This window comes from Taudactylus pleione, unplaced genomic scaffold (assembly GCF_031769625.1).
Source record: "Taudactylus pleione unplaced genomic scaffold, aTauple2 ptg000529l, whole genome shotgun sequence".
Classification (NCBI taxonomy): Eukaryota; Metazoa; Chordata; class Amphibia; order Anura; family Myobatrachidae; genus Taudactylus; species Taudactylus pleione.
Genome location: NW_028284931.1, coordinates 3,965,001 through 3,991,509, shown reverse-complemented (window position 1 = coordinate 3,991,509; position 26,509 = coordinate 3,965,001). Strand labels below are relative to the sequence as shown.

Sequence of the window (26,509 nt, the reverse complement as noted above, 5' to 3'; positions counted from 1 at the left end):
GGTGGGTCCTGAGAAGAGGACACCAGGGCTGATGGGCCCAGGGCAGTATAACAAGATGCACAAAGACCATCCTGAATGAGGTCCTCTGGTGTTTTGGAAGTCCTGCTCAGCAGGCTTAGCTTCAGAGTGGGAGCAGCCTGCTGCTCGTTATTCTTGCCTCTGCCAGACAGAGCTGCAAGAATAATGTAATGCACAATCTGACAGTGCAGTGAGCAACCTATATGTATGTTCAAATTCCAGAACCTCCCACATAACCTTCATAGCTTCCATATCCAATTACATCCCCTTTTTACAGTCCACACACAATCTCACACATTGTCTTTCTCTCACATCCTCATGACATTTGGTCGACATTCCTGTGTGACTGGATCATGCAGCCAACCAAGAAACTGTGCATTCTGGCTGGACCAAAATGCAATATATAGCACCTATCCTTGTGTATCAATGCCTATTTCCCTATAGATTGTAAGCTTGCGAACAGGGCCTTCCTACCTATATATGTGTTATTACCCAGTTTTGTTCTATTACTGTTTCCAGTTGTAAAGCAAAACAGAATATGATTCGCTATATAAGAAACTATTAATAAATAAATATGTGTAATATGGCACAGTTTAGAGCGCAACAGCGATATATAGTGATAGCCCTCACAAATATAGGGAGATGTGAGGTACAATGAACCTATACCTTAGTATGCCAGGGTTATAGTAGAATAAAGGGAAAAGGTATAAGCCGACAGTAATAGGACAAAAAAAAGGAAAACAGACAACAGCGCTAGCACAAGTCACATTCAAATGCAGAATATACAATATAGACCGCAGTGACTGGTAGGATATAGCCCTACCTGGCCCTTGGGAGAGTTATACAAGGAGACTAGACCCATCGTTCCTGAAGACCTAAATGCAGAAAATGGCTGCCGTAAGTCTCAGAGGGTGTGGAGGATGAGGGAGAAGCAGCAAGACAGTATTGGAATGGCGCCCTGAGCTGGGGGTTTGGTCACAGGGAGAGCGCCTTCTCCCCTATGCTGACATTAACCACCGGGTCCCCTGGCCTTAACTGTGCCCTGCACTAGTGCTTGTAATGCCCTTGTGTCCACATCAGAGCCTCTGGTCTATCTCCTGCTGACATTAACCACCGGGTCCCCTGGCCTTAACTGTGCCCTGCACTAGTGCTTGTAATGCCCTGGTGTCCACATCAGAGCCTCTGGTCTATCTCCTGAGACCGGACGCAAGACTGTGCATAGACGCGGGTCCCCATCAGCGGGGATCTGCCTTACCTGTTCCCTTGAGTCCCGGCTGCAGTCTGGGGTCCGGGGAGTCTTGCTTGCTAGGTCCTCCTTGGAGCCCCGCCGGGAGCACCTAACAAAGGGCTGGTGTCACAGCACCGCGGAGGGTTGATGGAGCAGCAGTGCAAACGTCCAAAGGACTGTCTCACGCTGCTTGCTGCTCAGTAGTAGAATAAATGAAAATAAAAGTTAATTATAAAAAATAAAAAAAAACTTGGGCTGCTTAATAGCAGCCCCACTGTTAAAACTGTGATCCAGCTCCTGCCGGACACCAACGAAACTGAGTTACCCTCAGGCTGTGGGCGGGGTATAGGGGGAATGAGCACCGTGGGATTGAAAAGCTTTGCTGTTGGTGCCCGGTCCTCCAAGTCCCACCTACACCCCATTGTCTCCCCTGTGGAGCCCTATGGACCCTAATGAATAGAGATTGTTTGCTTTTTCGCTGGTAAGCAAGATCGTTCATACCGGCAATAAAAGCCACTCTACATCTTTTACATATTGCAAAGACTTTAAATAGGGTAATTTTGTTGTAGCCTCTGCTGTCGTTATGTCACTCAGTGGCCATCAACAGCTCATTAGGACTGTACGAACATGACAGGACCACTTCCTCAAACCACCTTCACACTACTTTCTGGATCATTCAGGACCAATGAGTGCTCACTTTCATGGAAGTTTGTTATTTGTGTACAGGGAAAATGGATGCAAAGTAGTCAAACAAAGTGATATTGTGCTTTTACAGTATAGTTATATTTTACATTTAATAATAATAATAAGAAAAAAGAAAAAAAACTTCAAACACAATGAAAACTATTTATATACCATATTAACATTTTTAAATACACGACTGACCATAGAAATGGGCTCATGTGCGCCAAGAAATTGTGTGTGCGTGTATGTATGTATTTATATATATATATATATATATATATATATATATATTACACATACATACATACACACATATATATATATACACACACACACACATAGTATATATTTATCTATTATATCTCTCTAAAATTGTGTATGTATGTATGTTCCTGATAAATTCGAGAACTACTGAACAGATTTTAATCAGGTTTTCAATGAAATATTCCTTGGGATCCTTAGACACACACACACTTCTGGTTCATGTTGGTGGAGTTTGGAGATCTCACAATGCCTAGGTGAAAATCTTCACTTGGTCATGACAGTGCTGTGGGGAAAAGGGTGCGCCCGATGCACGCACGCACTATACATTATATAATGTAAATTTTATATAATTACATTATAGCGCGGTTTTTCTGCCAGATACCTTCTTCGTATGTCCCATAGCACAGGGTAAATAGAAGGTCCTCTTTGGAAGCGGCACTCAGGTCAGACATCAATGTAATGACGACAGGCTACATGCATTCCAACGTTTCAATGCTTTTAACTCATCCATGAGGAAAATGCAGTAAAAGCATTGAAACGTTGGAATTCATGTTACAAAACAGAAGAGCATTGGCTGTAAATTGCTTATATCATGGTTCAAAATATTTTCACTTTTGGCAAAAACTATCTAGAGTTGAAATTATCTGTAGATCTGATGAAATTTTCCTTTTGTTTGAATGACCCTTTAATGACCATTATTGATGTTGGTGGCCTGCTTAGAAATTTGGGTATATAACGAATCCATATAATTTGCTGCCATCTGCAATATTTTTCTTTCTACAGGACCATAGATGTTCATCTGTGAACGAATGCGAGACATCGGTCACATTAACGTTCTATCATTGATGTGTGTCTTTATTGTTTGTGTGTTCATTATTGTCAGTAACTATACACATTTTATGAATATCTTGATTAAAAGTTAAGTTTTATGTATCTATGTGAGCACCTAGATAACAAGAGCTATGGTAAGAACTTACCTTTGTTATCTCGGTTTCTACGAAGTCCATAGGGTCCACAGGGTTGACCTTGGCGTATAGCTGGATCTGGATCCACGGGCACCACGCAGTTAAAGCTTTGCTGCTCCCAGGATGCACTTGGGTCCGTCCTCCTCTATACCCCGCCCCCGAGCCACAGCACCTCAGTTGGTAAGCAGCTAAGGCCGGAGGAGGAGACTAAAACAGAGAGAAGGAAGACTGGAACACACAAGAAACCATACTCACAGAAATGGGAGACGGAATACCGGTGACCAGCCACACAGTCCATTTGAAGCCAGGTACGTCAGGGCGGGCGCCCTGTGGACCCTATGGACTTCGTAGAAACAGAGATAACAAAGGTAAGTTCTTACCATATCTCTTGTTTTCTACTTCAGGGTCCATAGGGGGTCCACAGGGTTGACCTTGGGGATGTCCCAAAGCAGTTTAACTAAGGGCAGGGACGCTCCTGTGCTGAAAGGAGCACCCGGCGCCCAAAGGATGCATCCTGAGAGATGAAGGTGTCAAACGCATAGAACCTCAAAAACGTTTGAATGGAAGACCAAGTGGCCGCCTTACACAGCTGAACAGCAGAAGCGCCACGTCTAGCAGCCCAAGAAGGACCCACAGAACGAGTGGAATGAGCCTTAACAGAGGCTGGCACAGGTAAACCCTCCTGTGCATAAGCCTCACAAATAACTGAACGAAGCCAACGGGCTAACGTTTGCTTGTTGGCAGGCCAACCCCTCTTGTGAAAACCGAAGGGGACAAACAATGAATCCGACTTCCTAACCGAAGCAGTCCGGTCCACGTAGATTCTAAGCGCCCGGACTACATCTAAGGAAGTCTCACCAGCTGAAAGATCAGGTGACTGAAAAGCTGGCACGACAAGCTCCTGATTAATGTGGAACTTGGAGACCACTTTGGGTAAAAATTCAGGACGAGTGCGGAGCACCGCTCTGTCCTGGTGAAAAATCAGAAAAGGGGGGGCGACAGGAAAGCGCCCCCAACTCTGACACCCTCCTGGCAGAAGCAATTGCCAGGAGAAAAACGGTCTTGAACGTCAGCCACTTGAGGTCCACCGACTCAAGAGGCTCAAAAGGAGGACCCTGCAAGACACGTAGCACCACCGCCAAGTCCCAAGGAGCCACAGGAGGCACGAAGGGAGGCTGGATCCTGAGAACACCCTGGAAAAAGGTGTGAACATCCGGTAGCGTAGCAATCCGTCGCTGAAACCACACGGACAAAGCAGACACATGAACCTTCAGAAAGGCCAGGCGTAAGCCGAGGTCCAAACCTGATTGAAGGAACTCCAAGATTCTGGAAACCCGGAACACCTGAGGATCATAGTTTCTGGATTCACACCACTGAAAATAAGTGCGCCACACCCTGTGGTAAATCCGTGCGGAAGCAGGCTTGCGTGCCCTAAGCATGGTACCAATGACCGAACTGGAGAAACCCCTAGACCTCAAGACGGCTGTCTCAAGAGCCACGCCGTCAAAGACAGCCAACCCAGATCCGGGTAAAGGCAGGGCCCTTGAGACAACAGGTCCAGACGCTGAGAGAGAAGGTACGGAGCGTCGATGGAGAGGCACCTCAGATCGGAGTACCAAGGACGTCTGGGCCACGCCGGAGCTACCAGCACGAGCGTGCCGCCATCCTGCTTGAATTTCCGCAGAACCCGAGGAAGCAGGGATATCGGAGGAAACAGATACGCCAGGTGAAACGTCCATTTCACCGACAGCGCGTCTACCAGACTGGCGCCTGCGTCTCTTGTCCTTGACCCGTAAACGGGCAACTTGTGATTGTGACGGGAGCCCATCAAGTCCAGCTCCGGCAGCCCCCACCTGTCCACGAGTAGCTGAAACACCTCTGGGTGTAGCGACCATTCCCCGGGATGCACGTCGTGACGGCTGAGGAAGTCCGCCTCCCAATTGAGGACTCCGGGAATGAAGACTGCCGAGATCGCTGGAATGTGACACTCCGCCCAAGCAAGGATGCGAGACACCTCCAACATCGCTGCCCGACTGCGGTTCCTCCTTGGTGGTTGATATATACCCACCGTGGTGGCGTTGTCGGGCTGCACCTGAACCGCCCTTCCGTGAAGAGCGGGACCGGACGACTGCAGGGCCCGGTATACTGCCCGCAGTTCCAGAATGTTGATGGGAAAAAGAGCTTCTTCCGCAGACCAACGACCCTGAAGTGACAACGAGCCGGTCACTGCCCCCCAACCCCGAAGACTGGCATCCGTCGTGAGCAGGACCCAGTTCGGGATCCAAAAGGGGCGCCCCTTGACCAGATGAGCTGTCTGAAGCCACCAAGCCAAAGACTGCCGAACCTCCGGGGACAACACCAGCAACTGAGAGCGGATCCGGTGAGGTAACCCGTTCCATTCCGATAGAATCAACCCCTGCAGGGGCCGGGAATGGAAGTGGGCAAATTCCACCATGTCGAATGTTGACACCATGGATCCCAGAACTCTCATAGCCGAATGGACCGACAGGCGGCAACTGCTCAGGCAACTGTGTATCCGCAGCTGCAGGGAGGAGACCTTCTCCGGGGTCAGAAAGATCCTTTGCTGACGACAATCCAGCAGGGCTCCCAAATGAACCACACGCTGAGATGGAATCAGGGAGGACTTTTTCCAATTTATCAGCCACCCGTGCGCTTGCAGGCAAGCGATCGTCAGGTGGAGATGTTGAAGCAGTACCTCCGGGGAGCTCGCCAGCAACAGGAGGTCGTCCAGGTACAGCCGTACATTCTGGTCCCGAAGATGTGCGGCCATGACCGCCATAATCTTCGTGAACACCCTCGGTGCCGTGGAGAGACCAAAGGGTAGCGCCCGGAACTGATAGTGGTGTTGAAGGATAGCGAACCTCAGATACCGCTGGTGCGAAGGTGCTATCGGAACATGGAGATAAGCGTCCTGGATGTCCAGGGACACCATATAATCCCCCGGTTCCATCGCCAGAATGATGGAACGTAACGTTTCCATCCTGAACTTGGGAACTCTGAGGAATTTGTTCAGAGACTTCAAGTTGAGGATAGGGCGATGAGAACCATTGGGTTTCCGCACCAGAAACAGAGAAGAATAGTACCCCGTTCCTCGTTATAATTGAGGAATGGGAACAATGACCCCTGCTTTCAGCAAGGACTCTCTAGCTTCCTGAATCTGTAAGGTCTTGGTCGTATCCTGAGAAGGACTGGTGCACAAAAACTGGTGGGGCGGTCTGTGCTGAAAAGACAGGGCGTAGCCCTGGGAGACCACTTCTCGAACCCAGGCATCCGTGGTGGTATTGTGCCAGCACTGGGCAAATAGAAGAAGTCGGCCTCCCACTCTGGGGTCCCCCAGGGGGAGGCCCGTCCCATCAGGCAGAAGGTTTATCTTCCTGCTTGGAAGAAGGGCGCCTGGCACTCCAGGCCTGCTTCTTGGGCTTAGAAGCGGCCTTGGTCGTCGACTGCCTCGGGAAGGATTGACCTTTGGCCTTGCCCTGAACCTGAAAGGACCGAAAGGCAGAGCTCCGTACCTTGGTAGGTGCAGAAGCCGAAGGGAGGAAGGCAGATTTAGATTTAGCCAGAGTGTCCACAATTTTGTCTAAGTCTGGACCAAAAAGCAACTCCCCATTAAAAGGTAAGGCCTCCAGCCCCTTTTTGGAGTCAGCGTCAGCTCTCCAAGACCTCAGCCACAAGGACCGACGCGCCGACAGCTGCAGCCGACACCCGAGAGGTCAGCAGGCTTGCATCTAACGATGCTTCCCCAATATAGGAAACCGCATCCCTCATTTGACCTATCAACGCTCTCTGGATCTCCGGAAAGGTATCCTCCAAAGCATTGGCCCAGCTCTCGATGGCCTTAGCCACCCAAGAGATGGCCATGGACGGACGGGCCACTGCCCCCGAGAGAAAGTAGATACTTTAAACAAGTATCCACCTTCCTGTCCGTGGGATCTTTCAGGGAGGAGATCGACGGCAAAGGCAGCGTAGCGCTTTTAATTAAACGGGTAACGTGGGAATCCACCGTGGGAGGAGTTTCCCCACTTCCTGCAATGAGCCTCCGGAAACGGATAGTTCGAAGCCAACCGCAGAACCTCTTGCTGGGCAACTGCCAGGCCCCTGTCATATGATCAGTCAACTGATCGGACAGGGGAAAAACAGTCGAAGCTACTTTGGCCTTCTTAAAATTTGGGTACTTTGACCTGGGGGCCGGCACATCCTCCTCAATGTGAAGGATGGCCCGCACCGCCCTAACCAATGCCGGCACATTAATGGAAGACTTAGCCTCCACCTCCTGGGCCCCGGCATCCGAGTCAGAGTCTTCACGGATCTCCTCATCATCCGAAGACACGTCCGTGTCCGTGAACTGAGCCGCCAGTGAAGCCGGAACGGGTCGCTTGGACGTCCGTGGGGGCAAATCACTGTGCAACATAGTTTGAAAGGCTGATGACGAAGCCGCCAGGCTCTGAACAGAGCTGGAGAAGACGTCCACCCAAGGAGGGGGTATTGCCTGAGGATACCCCTGAAAAGGTATCATCGACTGCTGCGGCACCGTGGGGGATTGCACGTATACAGGCAAACCCGCATAAGGACCAACAGTCTGAGACCCAGGAGGAGACTGCACCAGACGCGTCACACCCGGGGAACGGGGGATGGTAGGCTGGGGCAACGCCCTAGAAGGGGCCGCAGTTGGGACCGCAAGTCGGTCCGCGATCGACGCCAGCACTTGCGTAAACATCGCCCACGGAGGATCCTGCGCCACCGGCGGTTTAGAAGGTCCAGGTACCAACTGGCACCGCCCGCACAGACCGTCCTGAGACAAATCCGCCCCGTCAACTCCTGCCGAACAGCGTCGGCAGGAAAACAACACAGGAGCCACAGAGTGCTCATTCTCCTCATCAGACATGACACAAACTTTTTTGCAATAAAAGTGTCTCACCAAAACGAGGTAAGGCGTATAACACCCACGCACTCCCAAGTATGCAACACAAACAGCCCACAGACTGGTACTGAGGAGCACACCGCAGTATGTGACGGACCTCACAAATACGTAGATTTATATAAGTGAGGTTACTCAGAAAGAACACCCCTCCCCCACACACCTGCGGGCCGTAGGAGAAGGAAAGGGATAGGTAAAAAGCTGACAGTAAGTAGAAAAGCACAGACAGCAGCACTAGCAAAAGTCACATACCATGCAGAAAAGTATTACTCACTGCACCTTCCGCTACAATCAACCTCCCAGATTCAGTGTCTGGGAGGGATATAGCGCTGCGAACACTGTCCTGATCAGGGGAGAGGTACACAGGGGGACTGGTCCACTGGAAGCCTGCCTGGGAGCTCTGCGATGCTGCCTGAAGATGGCCGCCAGAGAGCACTGAGGAGGAGTGGCCAGGAGATAACAGCCCAGCGACGCCAGCACGCTTGAGAGAAGGCGCGCTGGGCTGAGGGGAGGAGCACTAAAGCAGGGAAGGCTGCCTCCCCTGCTAGTATGAAACCCCCAGGGAAGCCGGTTCCCCGCCGGTCTTACACCCTGGAGGTCAGCAGACACGCGGGGTATGCCATATAGGGGGGGAACCCGCCGCCGCTACTAGCGCCGCCGGTCTGTCCCCAGAGACCGGCGGCTAAAAGACTGCATTAGTTTCCCCGCGCGCAGCGCTCCACGCGGCTTACCTGGCCCCTTGAGTCCGGCAGCAGTCAGTGGGAGCTTCCGGAGCCACGCTAGCACTGACTCTGGGGTCCCGCTGCGATCCCCAGATCAGTACCGGCGTCGCAGCGCCAGCGGGGCTGTTGGAGCGGCAGCGTGGATGTCCAGGTGGACAGTCTGATGCTGCCGCTCTGAAGATAGTAAAAAAATAAAAAAATTAAATAATAAAATCTTCTTTAAAAATAAAGCTATGGGGCTGCTTATGCAGCCCCACTGCTCCAGAGTGACCCGACTCCGGCCGGGCACCAACTAAAACTGAGGTGTTGTGGCTCGGGGGCAGGGTATAGAGGACGGACGGACGGACCCAAGTGCATCCTGGGAGCAGCAAAGCTTTAACTGCGTGGTGCTCGTGGATCCAGATCCAGCTATACCCCAAGGTCAACCCTGTGGACCCCCTATGGACCCTGAAGTAGAAATTAGGAGTATCCACACTGGGGATGCATATGCACACACCAATCATTTTATCATTGCTGTCTCTTGATTAAGTGTACCCCCAAACAGAGTCCTTTTGGACATTTCCAGACTTCTGGGGTATTACCTTGACATGGGAGAGTGACACCTTACATGGCTTCAGTACTTATGACTTCCACATGTGAACTAATTGTGGAGCACCTACGTAGTGTGGTTTACTTACTATTATTACTACTTATATTTATTATACAAGCCCAGCACATTACACAGTGTTCCACATACAGACAGTGACAAAAATCTTGAGAAATGTCCCTACTAGGTCACCCCGACACCATCTCAGTCATCATGTCCCCTAGTGCCCTGACTGTAGGATGAAACGGTTTTCGGGGTGGGTGCAATAATTACCCTCCACGTACCTAGTGAGCCCAGATGGGAGCAGCCTCCCTCTGCAGTTATCAGCTCTACTTGTCATGTGATCCCACATGGATGAAATTCCCCCTCCCCATCCCTCCACGTGCCAGGGGAGCCAAAAATATGAGATATGGTAAGAACTTACCCTTGTTATCTCTATTTCTACGAAGTCCATAGGGTTCCACAGGATACCTTGGGGTATAGGTGTGACGTCAGTCGCAGGGCACCAAAGAGTTAAGCTTTCAGCCTCCCAGGATGCACTAGGTCCCCCTCCTATACCCCGCCCCCGGGCCAAGGCACCTCAGTTAGTTACCAAGCCATAGGCCGGAGGAGGAGAAGGAAGAGAGAGAACAAAGATCTGGACACATACAAGAATCACATTCTCACCAGAGGGAGACGGAAAACCGGTGACCAGAGCAAAGCCCATCTGCAGCACAGGTGCGACAGGGCGGGAGTCCTGTGGAACCCTATGGACTTCGTAGAAATAGAGATAACAAGGGTAAGTTCTTACCATATCTCATATTTTCTACTTCAGGGTCCATAGGGTATCCACAGGATACCTTGGGGATGTCCCAAAGCAGTATCCTTTAAGGGTGGGGACGCTCCTGTGCAGAAAGGAGAATCCGCCGCCCGAAGGAAGCATCCTGAGAGGCGAAGGTGTCAAACCTGTAATACCTCACGAAGGTATGGACAGAAGACCACGTAGCAGCCTTGCAGATCTGAACTGCCGAGGCACCACGTCGAGCTGCCCACGAAGGACCCACAGACCTAGTGGAATGAGCCTTCAGAGAAGGAGGGACCGGTAGGCCTTCATGAAGATAAGCTTCAGAAATAGCCATACGGATCCAGGCTGCCAAAGTTTGCTTTGAAGCAGGCCAACCCTTTTTACGGAAGCCAAAGAGGACAAACAAAGCGTCCGACTTCCTAAACGAAGAAGTGCGGTCAACATAAGTCCTTAAGGCCCGCACAACATCCAAAGAGGCCTCACCCACGGAAAGACCCGGTGAGTTAAAGGCCGGAACAACTATTTCCTCGTTAATATGAAACTGGGAAATAACTTTGGGAAGAAACTCGGGCCGAGTGCGGAGCACTGCCCTGTTCCCATAAAAAACCAAGAAAGGGGGTCTACAAGAAAGAGCCCCTAACTCAGAAACACGTCTGGCCGAAGCAATGGCCAGAAGGAAAACAGTCTTAGCTGTTAGCCATTTAAGATCCACTGAGCCCAGTGGTTCAAACGGCGGTCCTTGGAGAGCCCTCAGGACCACAGCCAAATCCCAAGGCGCCACAGGTGGAACAAAGGGCGGCTGAATGCGGAGAACACCCTGCATAAAGGTGCGCACATCCGGGATTGTAGCAATCCTACGGTGAAACCAGACAGATAGGGCCGAAACCTGTACCTTCAAAGAAGCAAGGCGAAGCCCATGATCTAGTCCCGCTTGCAGGAAGGCGAGAATCCGAGACAGACGAAACTCCCGCGGTGCATAACCTCTCGGTCGACACCACTGGAAGAACGTATGCCACACGCGATGGTATATCCTCGCGGAAGACGGTTTCCGAGCTCGTAACATGGTACGCACCACAGAGCTGGAAAACCCCCGGGACCTCAGCATGGCCGTCTCAACAGCCACGCCGTCAAAGACAGCCGAGTCAGGTCCGGGTGAAGGCAAGGACCCTGAGACAGAAGGTCCGGTCGTAGCGGCAACCGCAGAGGAATGTCCACGGACAGACCCTGAAGGTCTGAGAACCAGTGCCGTCTGGGCCACGCGGGAGCTATCAACAGGAGCGTCCCTCCTTCCTGTTTGAATTTCCGGATTACCCGTGGAAGAAGGGAGACCGGAGGGAACAGGTATGCGAACCGGAACGTCCACCGGACGGACAGAGCATCCACCAGAGACGCCCCTTCGTCTCTTGTGCGAGACCCGTACACCGGCAACTTGTTGTTGTGCCGGGACGCCATGAGGTCGATTTCTGGAAGACCCCACCTGTCCACCAGTAGTTGAAAAACGTCCGGGTGCAGGGACCATTCCCCCGGATGAACGTCCTGGCGACTTAGAAAGTCCGCCTCCCAATTGAGCACTCCCGGGATGAAGACCGCTGATATGGCCGGAAGATTGCGCTCCGCCCAAACCAGGATCCGAGAGACCTCTACGAGAGCCGCCCGACTGCGAGTTCCTCCTTGCCTGTTTATGTAGGCCACGGTGGTAGCGTTGTCCGACTGGACCTGCACCGGGCGACCCTGGAGAAACCGCTGTGCCTGCTGGAGAGCATTGAAGACCGCACGGAGTTCCAAGATATTTATTGGAAGCTCCGCTTCTGTCGGCGTCCACCTGCCCTGGAACAAGTGTGGACCCGAAACTGCTCCCCAGCCCCGAAGACTGGCGTCCGTTGTCAACAGGACCCAATTTGGAACCCAGAACGGACGTTTCTTGTTGAGGTGGGTCGTCTGTAACCACCACGTAAGGGACAGGCGAACCTCCTGGGTGAGCACAATCGTCTGGGACTTCAGAGACTGAGTCAGCCCGTTCCACTTGGACAGGATCAGGTGCTGCAGAGGTCTGGAGTGAAACTGGGCGTATTCCACCATGTCGAACACCGACACCATGGAGCCCAGTAACCTCATCGCCGAGTGTAAGGACACCCGGCGGCTGTGCAGACAACTGCGCACCCTTGACTGTAAAGCAGAGATCTTGTCCTCCGTCACGAAGATCCTTTGCTGTCCCGAGTCCAATAAGGCTCCAAGATGCAGAATCCTCCGAGACGGGATTAGAGTGGACTTCTGCCAGTTGATTAGCCAGCCGTGCCGTTGCAGCAGTGCAATGGTCAGGTCCAAGTGGCGTAACAGGAGCTCTGGAGATCCTGCCACCAATAACAGGTCGTCCAAATACGGCAACATGCGGACTCCCTGCAGCCGCAGAGAAGCCGCCATGACCGCCATCACCTTGGTGAAAACACGTGGTGCTGTTGCCAGGCCAAAAGGTAACGCCCGAAACTGGAAGTGGTCGCTGCTGATTGCAAACCTGAGGAACTGTTGATGGCGCCAAAGAATAGGGACATGCAGGTAAGCGTCCTGTATGTCCAATGACACCAAGTAGTCCCCAGGTTCCAGCGCCAGAATGATGGACCGTAGGGTCTCCATCCGAAACTTCGGGACCCGCAAAGACTTGTTGAGTGCTTTGAGGTTGAGAATCGGACGATATGACCCATTGGGTTTCTGTACCAAAAATAGATTTGAATAGAAACCCTGGCCCCTCTGGGAGAATGGAACCGCCACTATAACTCCAGCCTGGAGCATAGTGTGCAATACCTTCCGCAGCTCCGTAGCCTTGTTCCGGTCTGATGGGAGACCCGTGGTGAAGAAGCGAGCCGGGGGTCTGTGCCGGAAGGAGAGGGCGTATCCGTGGGAAACCACCTCCAGAACCCAAGTGTCTGTCGTAGTGGTCGACCAACACTGGGCGAACTGTAGCAGGCGGCCTCCCACCCTGGGATCCCCCAAAGGGAGGCCCGGACCGTCAGGCCGCAGGCTTGCCATCTGGCTTGGGGGCCGGACGTCTGGTACTCCATGCCTGCTTCCGGGGCTTGACCGATTTCTTAGGGCCAGCCTGTCGAGGAAACGACTGTGGTTTGGGCCTGCCCTGGGCCCTAGATGACCGAAAGGACGATGGTCCCGAACCAGAAGGAGCAGCGGCCGACGGGAGACAGGCAGATTTGGCTGCCGCCAGCGTGGCCACAATCTTATCCAGATCCGGACCGAAGAGAACTTCTCCGGTAAACGGCAACGCTTCCAGACCTTTCTTGGAATCTGCGTCCGCCTTCCAGGATCGCAGCCACAAGGTGCGACGAGCAGCTACCGCTGCTGAAGAAATTCTAGACACCAGAGTACTAATGTCTAGAGCCGCCTCGTTGATGTAGGTGGCCGAATCACGGAGATTGCCAATCAACTCCGCCTGATCGGCCGGACCGTCGGATTCAAAAGAAGCCTCTAATGAATCCGCCCAGCGCTCCATCGCTCTGGCAACCCAGCAAATGGCCATAGCCGGCCGTGCTGCCCCCCCAGCAAGGGAATAAGCGGACTTCAGGCAGATTTCTACCTTGCGGTCCGTAGCATCCTTAAGGGAGGACATGGATGGCATCGGCAATGTGGCACTACGGACAAGACGGGTCACGTGAGAATCCACCTGTGGAGGGGATTCCCACTTCGCAAAATAATTATCCGCGAACGGATAAGCCACCGCCAGGCGTCTCTGCGGCTGGTATCTTTTGCCAGGTTGTTTCCACGCCTCCTCTAAATGGTCCACCAACTGACCCGAAAGAGGAAAGACTGTGGCATCGCCCTTCACATCTTTGAAAAAGGCATACTTAGATTTAGCCGCTGGGGGAACTTCGTCCTCAATCACCAAGGCTGTGCGGACCGCCCGAATAAGTCCAGGAATATATACTTTGGACTTAGCATCAGCGTCCTTAGTATGGAGAGGTTCCTGATCGTAAGGATCTAGAATCTCCCCATCATCAGACGTCCCTTCGTCATCCTCATAAGGAGCGGACAGAGACGCCACCGGCCTTTTATGAGACCGCATCACAGACTCCCCTTGCAACACATCCGACAAGTGCTGTACAGAACTCGTCAGGGAGTTAACCCACGCTGGCTCCTGAGAACCCGGGAGCGGGGAAATAGGGAGACTGTGGGGTACCACCAATTGTCGTGGGAACCCCTGCATGGGTGACGACACCACAGACTGCTGGGACAAACCCATCGGAGTAAACGCGGGCTGCGGAGCTAACTGGCCCACTAAAGCTGTTAACGCCTGAGCGAAACAAGCCCAGGGCGGCTCCTGTACCGGTGCTGTAACCGTAATAGGCCGCGCCATGGACAAACACTGCCGGCAAAGGCCCTCCGCGCTACCCTCCCCCTCCGCTAACGGTACTTTGCACGTGGTACACTGTAGCCGGAGGGGAAAATCACTTTCAGACATGATGGCACCACGTATGTGACCTCTCTCACCAATTAAGTATTAAATAGGCGAGAGACCACCCTGCAGCACCGCACCGCAAGGGCTTTAGCAGAAAGAACAGGGACAGTAATAAAGCTGACAGTTTAGAGAAGAAAAGATTACAGGCAGCAGCGCTAGCACAGTCACATACAATGCAGAAAAATAACAATTCCTGCACTAACAGCGCTGATCACTCAACTACACAGACACAGGGCCTGGTAGGACACAGCGCTGCATACACAGACCTGACCACAGCGGAGGAGAGGTATGCGGGGGGACCCAGACCACGATGCTTCCGTCCAGCGCTTCCAGCAGCGTTCACCATGCGTTCTGGAGAAGATGGCCGCCGAGGAGCAGAGAGGAGGCTGGCCTGGGGGAGGAGCGCTGCCACAGGACCAGTCGGCAGCATGCAGAGAGGGCTGTGTGCAGCGGGGGAGGCGCCGGCTGTGAGACAGGGAAGGCGCGCTCCCCTGGCATGCATTTAACCCCTGGGACGCCGCAGCGCTACCGCTCTGCTGCGGTCCGCTGTCCCAGGGGGTAGTGGAAGCGCAGGTTGGTCGCCTGGCTCCACGCTGCAGCCAGTCCCCAGGGAGCCCCCTGCCTGGGGACTTAGGACCATGTGATCAGCGGGGACCCACCGCGGGACCCCGCTGCTTACCTCTGTCCCCCTTGAATCCGGCCATGGTCCGGAGCATCTGGGGTCACCGCTAGCTGTGACCCCAGACGCCCACCAGCATCCCCGGATCAGTACCGGCGTTCTGGTACCGGCGGGGTGTAGGGAAGACAGCATGGACGTCAGGACTGACTGTCCATGCTGTACATCCAGATGTGCAGCCACAGCTGCATGAAGAATAAGCTTCAGGGGCTCTTCTAGCCCCCACTCCAACAGGTGCACCCGACTCCGGCCGGGCACCAAACTAAACTGAGGTGCCTTGGCCCGGGGGCGGGGTATAGGAGGGGGACCTAGTGCATCCTGGGAGGCTGAAAGCTTAACTCTTTGGTGCCCTGCGACTGACGTCACACCTATACCCCAAGGTATCCTGTGGATACCCTATGGACCCTGAAGTAGAAATAGAAGCAATTAATAATCAGTCAACATCATTGAAGAGAATTAATAATCATTCGACAACAACATTGCTGGTGAGCAATATACTCACTCTCTCAGACCAACCAACTGAAGTTACAGAGTCCCCTTCTAATGATAAGTCACAGAGCCTAGTCACCTGGAAACAAAGGAAAGAACATTTTATTAAAGCAGGTACATGCATAGGGCAGCAGGATATACCCACTCCAAAACCACCAATTCCTTATATAGCACTCTATATTTACCAGAGACATACATTATACTGCACTATTTTAGGGGGATCTACACTCACATCTGTTCTAAAAAGGTATCCAAAAGGAGTACAGGGGGATGGGTGCATACACCTCTCTCAAAAGGAAACATTTGCATAATATACAACCAAGCTAAACGGTTGAATTATTCGGAAAAAAAAATATAGTGAAATGAAGTTCACTACTGATAATTTCAGTAAACTTATAAACACTCTAAAGGGCCCCCATATACTGTATCTCCCAACAATTTCCCAGATCAGCGGCAATCGATGATCGGCGATTTGTAGGGGAATTAATGAAATTCTTCATGTTAAAAATCCCCAATTTGCTGATCCTGATCATATATTGGCCGGGATCGTCAAATCAGGAAAATCAAACATTTTCCACTAGACGATATAATGAACGCTAACAATATCGTTATTGCTCATTATACCGTCCAGTGGATATGCCGTCAACGGGCAGCGCTGCCCCTGCTGTGGGGATAGGCTAGCGCGAGGCTGTAGTTGTCGATAACGACAGCTACAGCCGGCCGAACGGTCATGTGGTATGACCGTTCGTACATGGCCCTGCCGCTCGGCGCGGCTATCTTGTAGATAGCGGCACAGATAATGACAGGGGCGCATAGCGCCCCTGTCATTTACCGCCCAGACCCCCGATCACACATCGGAGAGAAGCGGTATCAGCGCACATAACGTGCGCTGATACCGTTTCTGGGCTTCATACATCTCCCCCATGGAGCGATATCGTGAAGTGGATATGCAGCATTAGTCTCAAGTATCCCCACCAGGTCACAATTTATGGATTTCATTAATCATGCACAGGTGAGTTAATCTATTTGTTGGGACAGTAATTATCCCACCTGCTTCCACAGACAGAAATCCTTAAAAAACATGACTTTTTACTTAAGGGTTGGAGTTGTGAACCACTGCTCTAATATCTTACATTATACACAAAAATATCCTTTAGTACAATGTAAACAACATTCCAAAAATACAGACTAAATATTATAAAAAAAAAATATTAGGTTTTTACTTAACGTAAAATCTCTTCCCTGGAGTCCATCTGGGGGATGCCATTACTTCTGGTAGTAAGGTGTGGAGTCGGGACACTAGCGAACTGAAAACTGTCTCCCACCCCTTATATAACACCTCCCCTACCACCATAACCTCAGTCTATGTTTAACAAAGCCAGAGAAAGACCCACAGAAGAACTGAGAAACCAGAAACCAACGGGTATCTAATACGAAACCAAACAAGGGAGAGATCTTGGCATCCCCCAGATGGACTCCAGAGGAAGAGTTTTACGGTGAGTAAAAATCAAATTTCCTTTTTCATCCATCTGGGAGATGCCATTACTTCTGGTATATATCAAAGCAACCAAATACAATTGGGGGGGGAGGGGGGGGGGTCATCAGAACCGACCGCTCTAAGAATTTTCAGCCCAACACTGGTGTCCCTCACGCCAAAATGTATGACAGCACAAGTCGAGTGGGCCCGAATTGAGGCCGGGACCGTCACATTTGAGGGCAAATATGCCTGCCGAATGGTAGAATAAGTGACCCATCTAGCGATGGATCCTTTCAAGGCTGGTCAGCCTCTTTTTGGTGCATCAATCAACACCAACAGGAAATCCGTACACCATCCAATGAAGAAGCTTCACTAGTCACTGAATCCTGGCGAAAAGCTGGTAGGACAATATCCTGGTTAATGTGGAAAGCAGATTCCACCTTCGGAAGAAAGGAAGGTTTAGTGCGTAACACTACCCTATCCTCATTAAAAATGAGAAGCGGAGACTTACAAGAAAGAGCCACTAATTCAGATACTCTTCTGGCAATGGCCAAAAGAAAAAACCTTCAAAGTGAGATATCGCATTTCTAAAGAGTGCAAAGGCTCAAACGGTGCCTTTTGAAGTGCCTCCAAAACTAAATTCAAGCCCCAAGGAGGAACTGGCGGGACATAAGGAGGCTGTATATGTTGATCTCCCTGCAAGAAGGTTTGAACTTCAGGAATGGAGGACAATTTCCTCTGAAACAGGATCGATAGGACTGAAATGTGTCCCTTAAGAGAGGACAACCTAATGGTGCGTACACACGTAGCGATTTAAAAGAACGATTTGAACGATAACGTTATCATTCAAATCGCTCATTTAAATGGTCCCTACCAACTTACCATCGACAAGCGATGCGCGGCCACGTATGGACGATAGCGATATCGTCCATCGGCCGTGCATGCCGGTCAACTTACTCGATATCGAGCAGGTTACTATAGGGGCCGTGATCGTTGATCGCAAGTCGCTATAGTCGTCGGTAAGCAGGTGGTGTGCTGGATGATCGATATCGATCATCCAGCACACCAGGGAGGGTGCATAACGATCAGCCAGCGATATCGTATTGCTGGCTGAACGCACCATTAGAGGTATATTTACTAAACAGTTTTTAGAAATGTAATGTTGCCCATAGCAACCAGATTCTACTTAACATTTATCTAGCACCTTCTACGAGATGCGGTGCATCCGGAAAATATTCACAGCACTTCACTTTTTCCACAGTTTGTTAAGTTAGTCTTATTCCAAAATGGAATAAATTAATTTTTGTCCTCAAAATTCTTAACACAATACCCCATAGTGACAATGTGTAAAAATATGAGATATGGTAAGAACTTACCCTTGTTATCTCTATTTCTACGAAGTCCATAGGGTTCCACAGGATATCTTGGGGTATAGGCGATGGCGGCAGACATCCAGGCACCACAGAGTTAAATTTTCAGCCTCCCAGGATGCACTGGGGTCCCTCTCCTATACCCCGCCCCCGAGCCTCAGGCCACTCAGTTTCGTAACAAGCCATAGGCCGGAGCAGGAGCAAAAAAGAGAGAGAAGACAGTCTGGAACACACAAGAATCACATTCTCACCAGAAGGAGACGGAGAAAACGGTGACCAGATCAAAGCCCATCTGCAGTACAGGTGCGACAGGGCGGGAGTCCTGTGGAACCCTATGGACTTCGTAGAAATAGAGATAACAAGGGTAAGTTCTTACCATATCTCATATTTTCTACTTCAGGGTCCATAGGGTATCCACAGGATACCTTGGGGATGTCCCAAAGCAGTATCCTTTAACGGTGGGGACGTTCCTGTGCTGTAAGGAGAATCCGCCGCCGAAAGGAAGCATCCTGAGAGGCGAAGGTATCAAAAGCATAATACCTTACCAAAAATATGGACAGATGACCACGTGGCTGCCAATCACCGCTGAAGCGCCACGTCGAGCTGTCCACGAAGGACCCACAGACCTAGTGGAAGAGCTTTAATAGAGGATGGAACAGGAAGACCTGTGAATCCATCCTGCCAAAGTTAGCGTAGTGGCAGGCCAACCCTTTTTATGGAAACCAGAAAGGACAAAACCGAGAGTCTGATTTCCTAAATGGACTGGTACGGTCAACTTAAATTCTTAGCGCCCGTACCACAGCCAAATAGGCCTCACCAGCAGACAGGACTGGGGAAGTAAAGGCAAGCACTGCCCTGTTCCTAGGAAAGATGAGAAAAAGGGAGGTCTACATGACAGAGCCTCCCATTCTGAGATCCTACTGGCCAAATTAAAAGCCAGAAGGAATACAGTCCTAGCCGTAAGCCATTTGAAATCCACTGAGCCCAGTGGATCAAATGGCGGTCCTCAGAGAGCCCTAAGGACCACAGCCAAATCCCAAGGAGCCACAGGTGGAACAAAGGGATGCTGAATATAACGTACACCCTGCACAAAGGTGCGGACATCAGGAAGAGTAGCAATCCTACACTGAAACCATACTAACAGGGCAGAAACCTGCACCTTGAGGTAAGCAAGGCGAAGACCGTTATCTAAGGCCACCTGTAGGAAAGCCAACCTCTGGATATCCGGAATACCCGAGGAGCCTAGCCTCTAGGGCGACACCTGAAAGAAAGTATACCATACCTAATGGTAAATTCTTGCAGATAAAGACTTCCGAGCTCTTAGCATGGACACAGCCCCTGCTAACTATAGAGCTGGAAAAAACTCCTAGACCTTAAGAGGGCAGTCTCCACCACAGACAACCCAGGTCTGGGTATCAGCCAGGATCCTGAGACAACAGGTCCGGGCGTAGAGGCAACAGCTTCAGAGTGTTAACTGAGAGGCTCCGAAGATCTGAGTAATAGTGCCATCTGGCCTACGCTGGAGCTATCAGCAGGAGTGTGCCTCCTTCTTGCTATTACTGGAGGAAGAAGGGATAACGGAGGGACGAGGTACACAACTTGGAAGGTCCACTTGACCTACCTACATCTATCAGAAGAGTCTCATCTCTGAAAGGCTCCACTTGTTCACCAGAAGATTGAACACCTCTTGACGGCTGAGAAAGCCTGCTTTCCATCTGAGGATTCCTGAATGAACACTGCCGATAATGGCAGGGATATAGCCTTCCACGCAAGCCAGAATTCGGGACACCACTGTTAGTGTCGCCTGACTTCGGGAACCTCCTAGGTGGTTTACATAAGCCATCATGATGGCGTTGTCAGACTGTACCTGCACGGTATTTCCGTGGAGGACCTGTCCTGCATGCTGGAGAACCCTGAGTTCTCAGATGTTTATGGAAAGCGCAAAAACTACTGGTGTCCACCTGCCCTGGAACAAGTGTGGACCCGTCATGCTTCCCAGCCACGGATACTGGCGTCCGTCGTCAGAAGGACCCTGTCCGCAATCCCAAAGGGGGTGCCCCTTGTTTTTAGGTAAGCTTTCTGCAGCCACCAGGCCAGAGAGAGACAAACCTCCGGGGAAAGCCTATTGACTTTATCCTATGGGGCAACCCATCCCATCCGGAGAGGATCAAGTTCTTTAGAGTGAAGCTGGGTAGTCTCCACCATGTCGAACAGCGACATCCTGGAACCCAGGAACCACATTGCCAAGTGAATAGACACTCGGCGACTCTGCAGGCAACTACGTACCTTTGCCTGTAATGCAGAGATCTTTTCCTCAATCACAAAGATCCTCAGATGTTGGGATATGGAGCATCCTCTGCGAAGAATCAGAGAGGACCATTTCCAGTTTATCAGTCAGCCCTAACGTAGCAACACAGATATTGTCCGTTGCATATGGCACTGAAGTATCTCTGGAGACCGTGGTAACAACAGGAGGTCACTCGGATAGGGTAACAAGCGGACCCCCTGCATCCGCAGGTGGGCTGCCATAACTACCATGACCCTGGTAAACCGTGAGGCGCGGAGGCCAGACCAAGGGGCAATGCCAGAAACTGGAAATGCTTATCGACCACTGCAAACCTGAGGAAAACACTGGTGTACTAAGAAAAGAGGGATATTCAGGTAGTCACCCTGAATATATCCAACGACACCACAAAATTCCCAGGCTCCATTGAATGATGGAATGCAGGGTCCCTCTCCCGAACCGAGGAACCCTTAAGAATTTGTTGAAGGATTCGAGGTTGAGAATATCCTGGTAAGACCCATTGGGTGTCTGTACCAGAAAGAGGATGGAGTAATACCTCGTTCCCCTTTGGGGCAACGGAATAGGTACTATAACTCCTGCCTGGAGCATAGAGTGTAACACCCTCAAAAATTACAGGGCCTTGTCCTGAATTGACAGAAGACCTGTAACGAAAAACCTTCTGGGAGGCTTTTACCGGGAGGAAAGGACATACCTTCAAGAAAATACTTCTCTTAACCCAGTGTCCGTGGTGCTCAGACACCAGCACTGGGCGAACTGGAGAAGCCGGCCTCCAACTCTGGGGGCTCCCGAGAGGAGGCCCGTCCCGTGAGGCTGAAGGCTTATAGTCCAACTTGGGAGTAGGACGTCTTGTACTCCAAGCCTGTTCTTATGGCTGAGCAGATTTCCTGGCTACTGACTCTCTTGGAAAGCTGTATTTTAGACTTACCCTGGCCTCACAGGGCCGAAAAGACAAAGTCCCAGACCCTGATGGGACTGTAGCCGATGGCAGACACGCAGACGTAGCTGCTGCCTGCAGGGCCACAATTGCGTCCAGACGAGGGCCAAACAGGACTTGTCCCGTAAAAGGCAAAGCATTCCAAATGGAATCTGCGTCCGCTTTCCAAGAGCGCAACCACAGGGAGCGGCAAGCCGCTACTGCTGCCGAGGAGATTCTGGAAAGGAGTAGGCTATATGTAAGACCGTCTCATTATGAACGTGGCAAAGTCTCTGAGAATTTGCCACTATCCACCTGCTCTGCTGGAGAGTCAGTGTGCAGAGATCCAGTTACCTACTCAGTGTTCCATGGCTCTGGCCCCCCAGCACACGGCCATAGCCGGCCTGGAAGCCCCTCCAGCAAGGGAATATTGGATTTTAGATATATTTGCACCTTGCAATCTGGAACCTCCTTCAAAGAGGACCTGGAGGGCATGGGCAACGTAGCACTCCTCACTAGGTGTGTAACATGAGAATCTACCCGTAAAGGTAACTCCCATTCGGAAATGTAATTATCCGCAAAAGGGGTATGCAAAAGGTCAACAGTTTCTGAGGCTGGAACCGCTTACCCGGATTTTCCACGCCTCCTCTAAATGATCCACCTGACCAAATAGAGGAATTACAGTGGCAACACCCTTATCCTTAAAGAAGGCATATTTGGATTTAGCCACGGGGGATATGTAATAACCAAAGCTGCACGGACTGCCCGTAGAAGGCCAGGTATATAGACTTTAGACCCAGACTACGCCGTCACCGTCACCGTCATCAGACGTCATGTCTTTACCCGTCTGAGACCCGAAAGGCCGTTTAGAAGGCCGAAATGGTGACTCCCCCTGTAAAACGTCCATCAGGTGCTATACCATTTGGACAATAAATTCACCCACACAGGCTCCTGCGAGACCTGGGGGGGCGAAAAACAGGATACACTGGGGTACCATCAACTGTCCAGGGACCCCTGCATGTGATGAGACCACCACAGGCTGTGATAACCCCTTGGGGAAACGCAGGGGGCGTTGCCCACAAAGGCTGTAAGCATTTTAGCCAGCCGAGGGCGGTCCCCTTTTTTGTGCAGGCACAGTGACAGAAATGGGGCGTGATATATAATACAACATGCCCTCCATAAACCCTCAGCGTCTACATATCCCTCCGCTAACTGCACATGATATCAGTACATTATAGCTGGAAGAGGATATCCTCGTTCACTTTCCGACATGAGGAGTGTGAACGGAGCGTATGTGACCTCCCACACAGAAAAACCACGTTTACTGTGAGGTAATAAACACCCTGCGACACCGCACCGCAAGGGCTGTAGCAGAAGAACAGGGATAGGAAAAGGCTGACAGTCAGAAATGAAAGTACAGGCAAACAGCGCTAGCATTTAAGTCACATACAATGCACAGATAACATCCTGCATTACAGGCACTGCGATCAACTACACAGACCAGAGCCTGGTAGGAAACAGTGCTGCATACACTGACCTTAATTGAAGGAGAGGTATGCGGGGGACCCGGACCGCAATGGCATCTGTATCAGCTTCCAGCAGCGTTTGCCATCCCCAGCACATGTAGTGAGAAAATGGCCACCGAGGAGCAGAGAGAAGGCAGGGCCCGGGGGAGGAGCGCTGACACAGCCCGCTCAGACCGCTGTGGAATGGCACTGTGCAGCGGGGGAGACGCCGGCTGTGAGACAGGGAAGGCGTTCTCCCCTGGCGTGCTATCAACCCCTGGGACGCCGCGCTGTACCGCACATGCTGCGGCCCGCTGTCCCTGGTGGTCTAGTGGAAGGCGCAGGATCAGTACCTGGCCCCACGCGCAGCCGGTCCCCAGGGAGCCCCCTGCCTGGGGACCAAACAGGACTGTGTTACCGGCGGGTGCCCACCGTGGGACCCCGCCGCTTACCTTGTTCCCCGTGCATCCGGCCACAGTCCAGGTAGCCGGGGATCACCGCTAGCTGTGACCCCAGCTACCTACCAGCATCCCCGGATCGGTACCGGCGTTCTGGTACCAGCGGGGTGTAGGAGTAACAGCATGGACGTCAATACTGACTGTCCTATGCTGGAGCACTCTAGTTGTGCAGCCACAGCTGCGAAGAAATATTCAGGGGCCTTAAAAAGACCCCTTTCTGTACGGTGCGACTGGTCCGGCCAGGCACCTACGAAAAACTGAGTGGCCTGAGGCTCGGGGGCGGGGTATAGGAGAGGGACCCCAGTGCATCCTGGGAGGCTGAAAATGTAACTCTGTGGTGCCTGGATGTCTGCCACCATCGCCTATACCCCAAGGTATCCTGTGGATACCCTATGGACCCTGAAGTAGAAAAGATTTTTTTTTATATTTTTGCAAATTTAAATAAAAAAAAAAAAATCAAACTAAGAAATCACATGTACATAAGTATTCACAGCCTTTGCTCAATACTTTGTTGATGCACCTTTGGCAGCAATTACAGCATCAAGTCTTTTTGAATATGATGCCAGAAGCTTGGCACACCTATCTTTGGGCAGTTTCGCCCATTACTCTTTGCAACTCTCAAGCTCCATCAGGTTGGATGGGAAGCGTCGGTGCACAGCCATTTTCAGATCTCTCCAGAGATGTTCAATCGGATTCAAGTCTGGGCTCTGGCTGGGCCACACAAGGACATTTACAGAGTTGTCCTGAAGCCACTCCTTTGATATCATGGCTGTGTGCTTAGGGTTGTTGTCCTGCTGAAAGATGAACCGTCGTCCCAGGCTGAGGTCAAGAGCGCTCTGGAGCAAGTTTTCATCCAGGATGTCTTTCATTGCTGCAGTCATCTTTCCCTCTATCCTGACTAGTCTCCCAGTTCCTGCCGCTGAAAAACATCCCCACAGCATGATGCTGCCACCACCATGCTTCACTGTAGGGATGGTATTGGCCTGGTGATGAGCGGTGGTCTCCTCCGAACATAATGCCTGGCATTGACGCCAAAGAGTTCAATCTTTGTCTCATCAGACCAGAGAATTTTGTTTCTCATGGTCTGAGAGTCCTTCTGGTGCATTTTGGTAAACTCCAGGCGGCTACCATGTGCTTTTTACTAAGTAGTGGCTTCTGTCTGACCACTCTACCATACAGGCCTGATTGGTGGATTGCTGCAGAGATGGTTGTCCTTCTGGAAGGTTCTCCTCTCTCCACAGAGGAATGCTGCATCTCTGACAGAGGGACCATCGGGTTCTTGGTCACCTCCCTGACTAGGGCCCTTCTCCCCCGATCACTCAGTTTAGAAGGTCGGCCAACTCTAGGAAGTGTCCTGGTGGTTCCGAACTTCTTCCATTTACGGATGATGGAGGCCACTGTGCTCATTGGGACCTTCAAAGCAGCAGATACTTTTCTGTACCCTTCCCCAGATTTGTGCCTCGAGACAATCCTGTCTCAGAGGTCTACATACAATTCCTTGGACTTCATGCTTGGTTTGTGCTCAGACATGCACTTTCAAGTGTGGGACCTTATATAGACAGGTGTATGCCTTTCAAAATCATGTCCGAACACCTGAATTTACCACATGTAGACTCCAATTAAGCTGTAGGAATATCTCAAGGATGATCAGTGGAAACAGAATGTACCTGAGCACAATTTTAAACTTCATGGCAAATGCTGTGAATACTTATGCACATGCGATTTCTTTGTTGGTTTTTTTTTTACTACTTAAATTAGCAAAAATCTCAAAAAAACTTTTTACACGTTGTCATTATGGGGTATTGTGTGTAGAATTTTGAGGACAAAAATTAATTTACTCCATTTGGAATAAGGCTGCAACATAACAAAATGTGGAAAAAGTGAAGCGCTGTGAATACTTTCCGGATGCACTGTAATAGCTAGAATCTGATTGGTTGCTATGGGCAACATCTCCACTTCTAAAAACTCTCACTTTAATAAATATACCCCTAAGACTCTTAACCAACCCTTCTTGCAGAAAAGACAAGACACTCAGAACCTTTCAGGTTTGAACTTGTGTTGTTCACACCAAGAAATATAGATCTTCCATATTCAATGATAAATCTAGGGAGGTAACTGGTTTGCGAGCCTGTATCATAGTTTTCACAACAGATTCTGATAACCCTTTGGCCCTCAAGATATTGGATACAAGAACCATGCAGTCAAAAGCCAAGCGAGGCAAATCAGGGTGATGACATGGACCCTGAAGTAACAGATCTGGATGCAGGGGCAGACGATACGGAACATCTGCCAGTATGTTCCGAAGAACTGTGTACCAATGACTGTGCGGCCAGCATGGAGCCGCCAGAATGACCGGCCGTGCCGCTAATCGAATCCACTGAATTACCTTTGGTAACATTACCAGAGGAGGAAAGACGTATCCCAGCTGGAACACCCAAGGTGCTGTCAGACGAGAAGCCATTAGATCTATGTCTGGAGAGCTCCACCTGGAAACTATTTTCGCCATCACCTCCTGTTGTAATTCCATTCCCCTGGGTGCACACTGGCAACTTAAGAAGTCCGCCTCCCAGTTGTCCACACCTGGAATGTTAATTGGTGAAATAGCTGGAATACCAGTTTTCTGCCCAATGAAGGATGTAAAAAAAAACCCTCCCTCATTGCTTG

The 26,509-nt window shown here is 51.0% G+C and overlaps 1 protein-coding gene across 3 annotated transcripts in view; it reads right to left on the bottom strand.

Moving 5' to 3' along the window:
• FZR1 (fizzy and cell division cycle 20 related 1) overlaps nucleotides 1-26,509 on the bottom strand; it is a 111,612-nt gene that overhangs the window by 44,768 nt on the left and 40,335 nt on the right. For all 3 annotated transcript variants that reach the window (XM_088450831.1, XM_088450833.1, XM_088450832.1), the window contains one exon: nucleotides 15,831-15,896. In XM_088450831.1, the coding sequence (XP_088306957.1) occupies nucleotides 15,831-15,896 (66 nt within the window). The remainder of the gene's footprint in view (nucleotides 1-15,830; nucleotides 15,897-26,509) is intronic.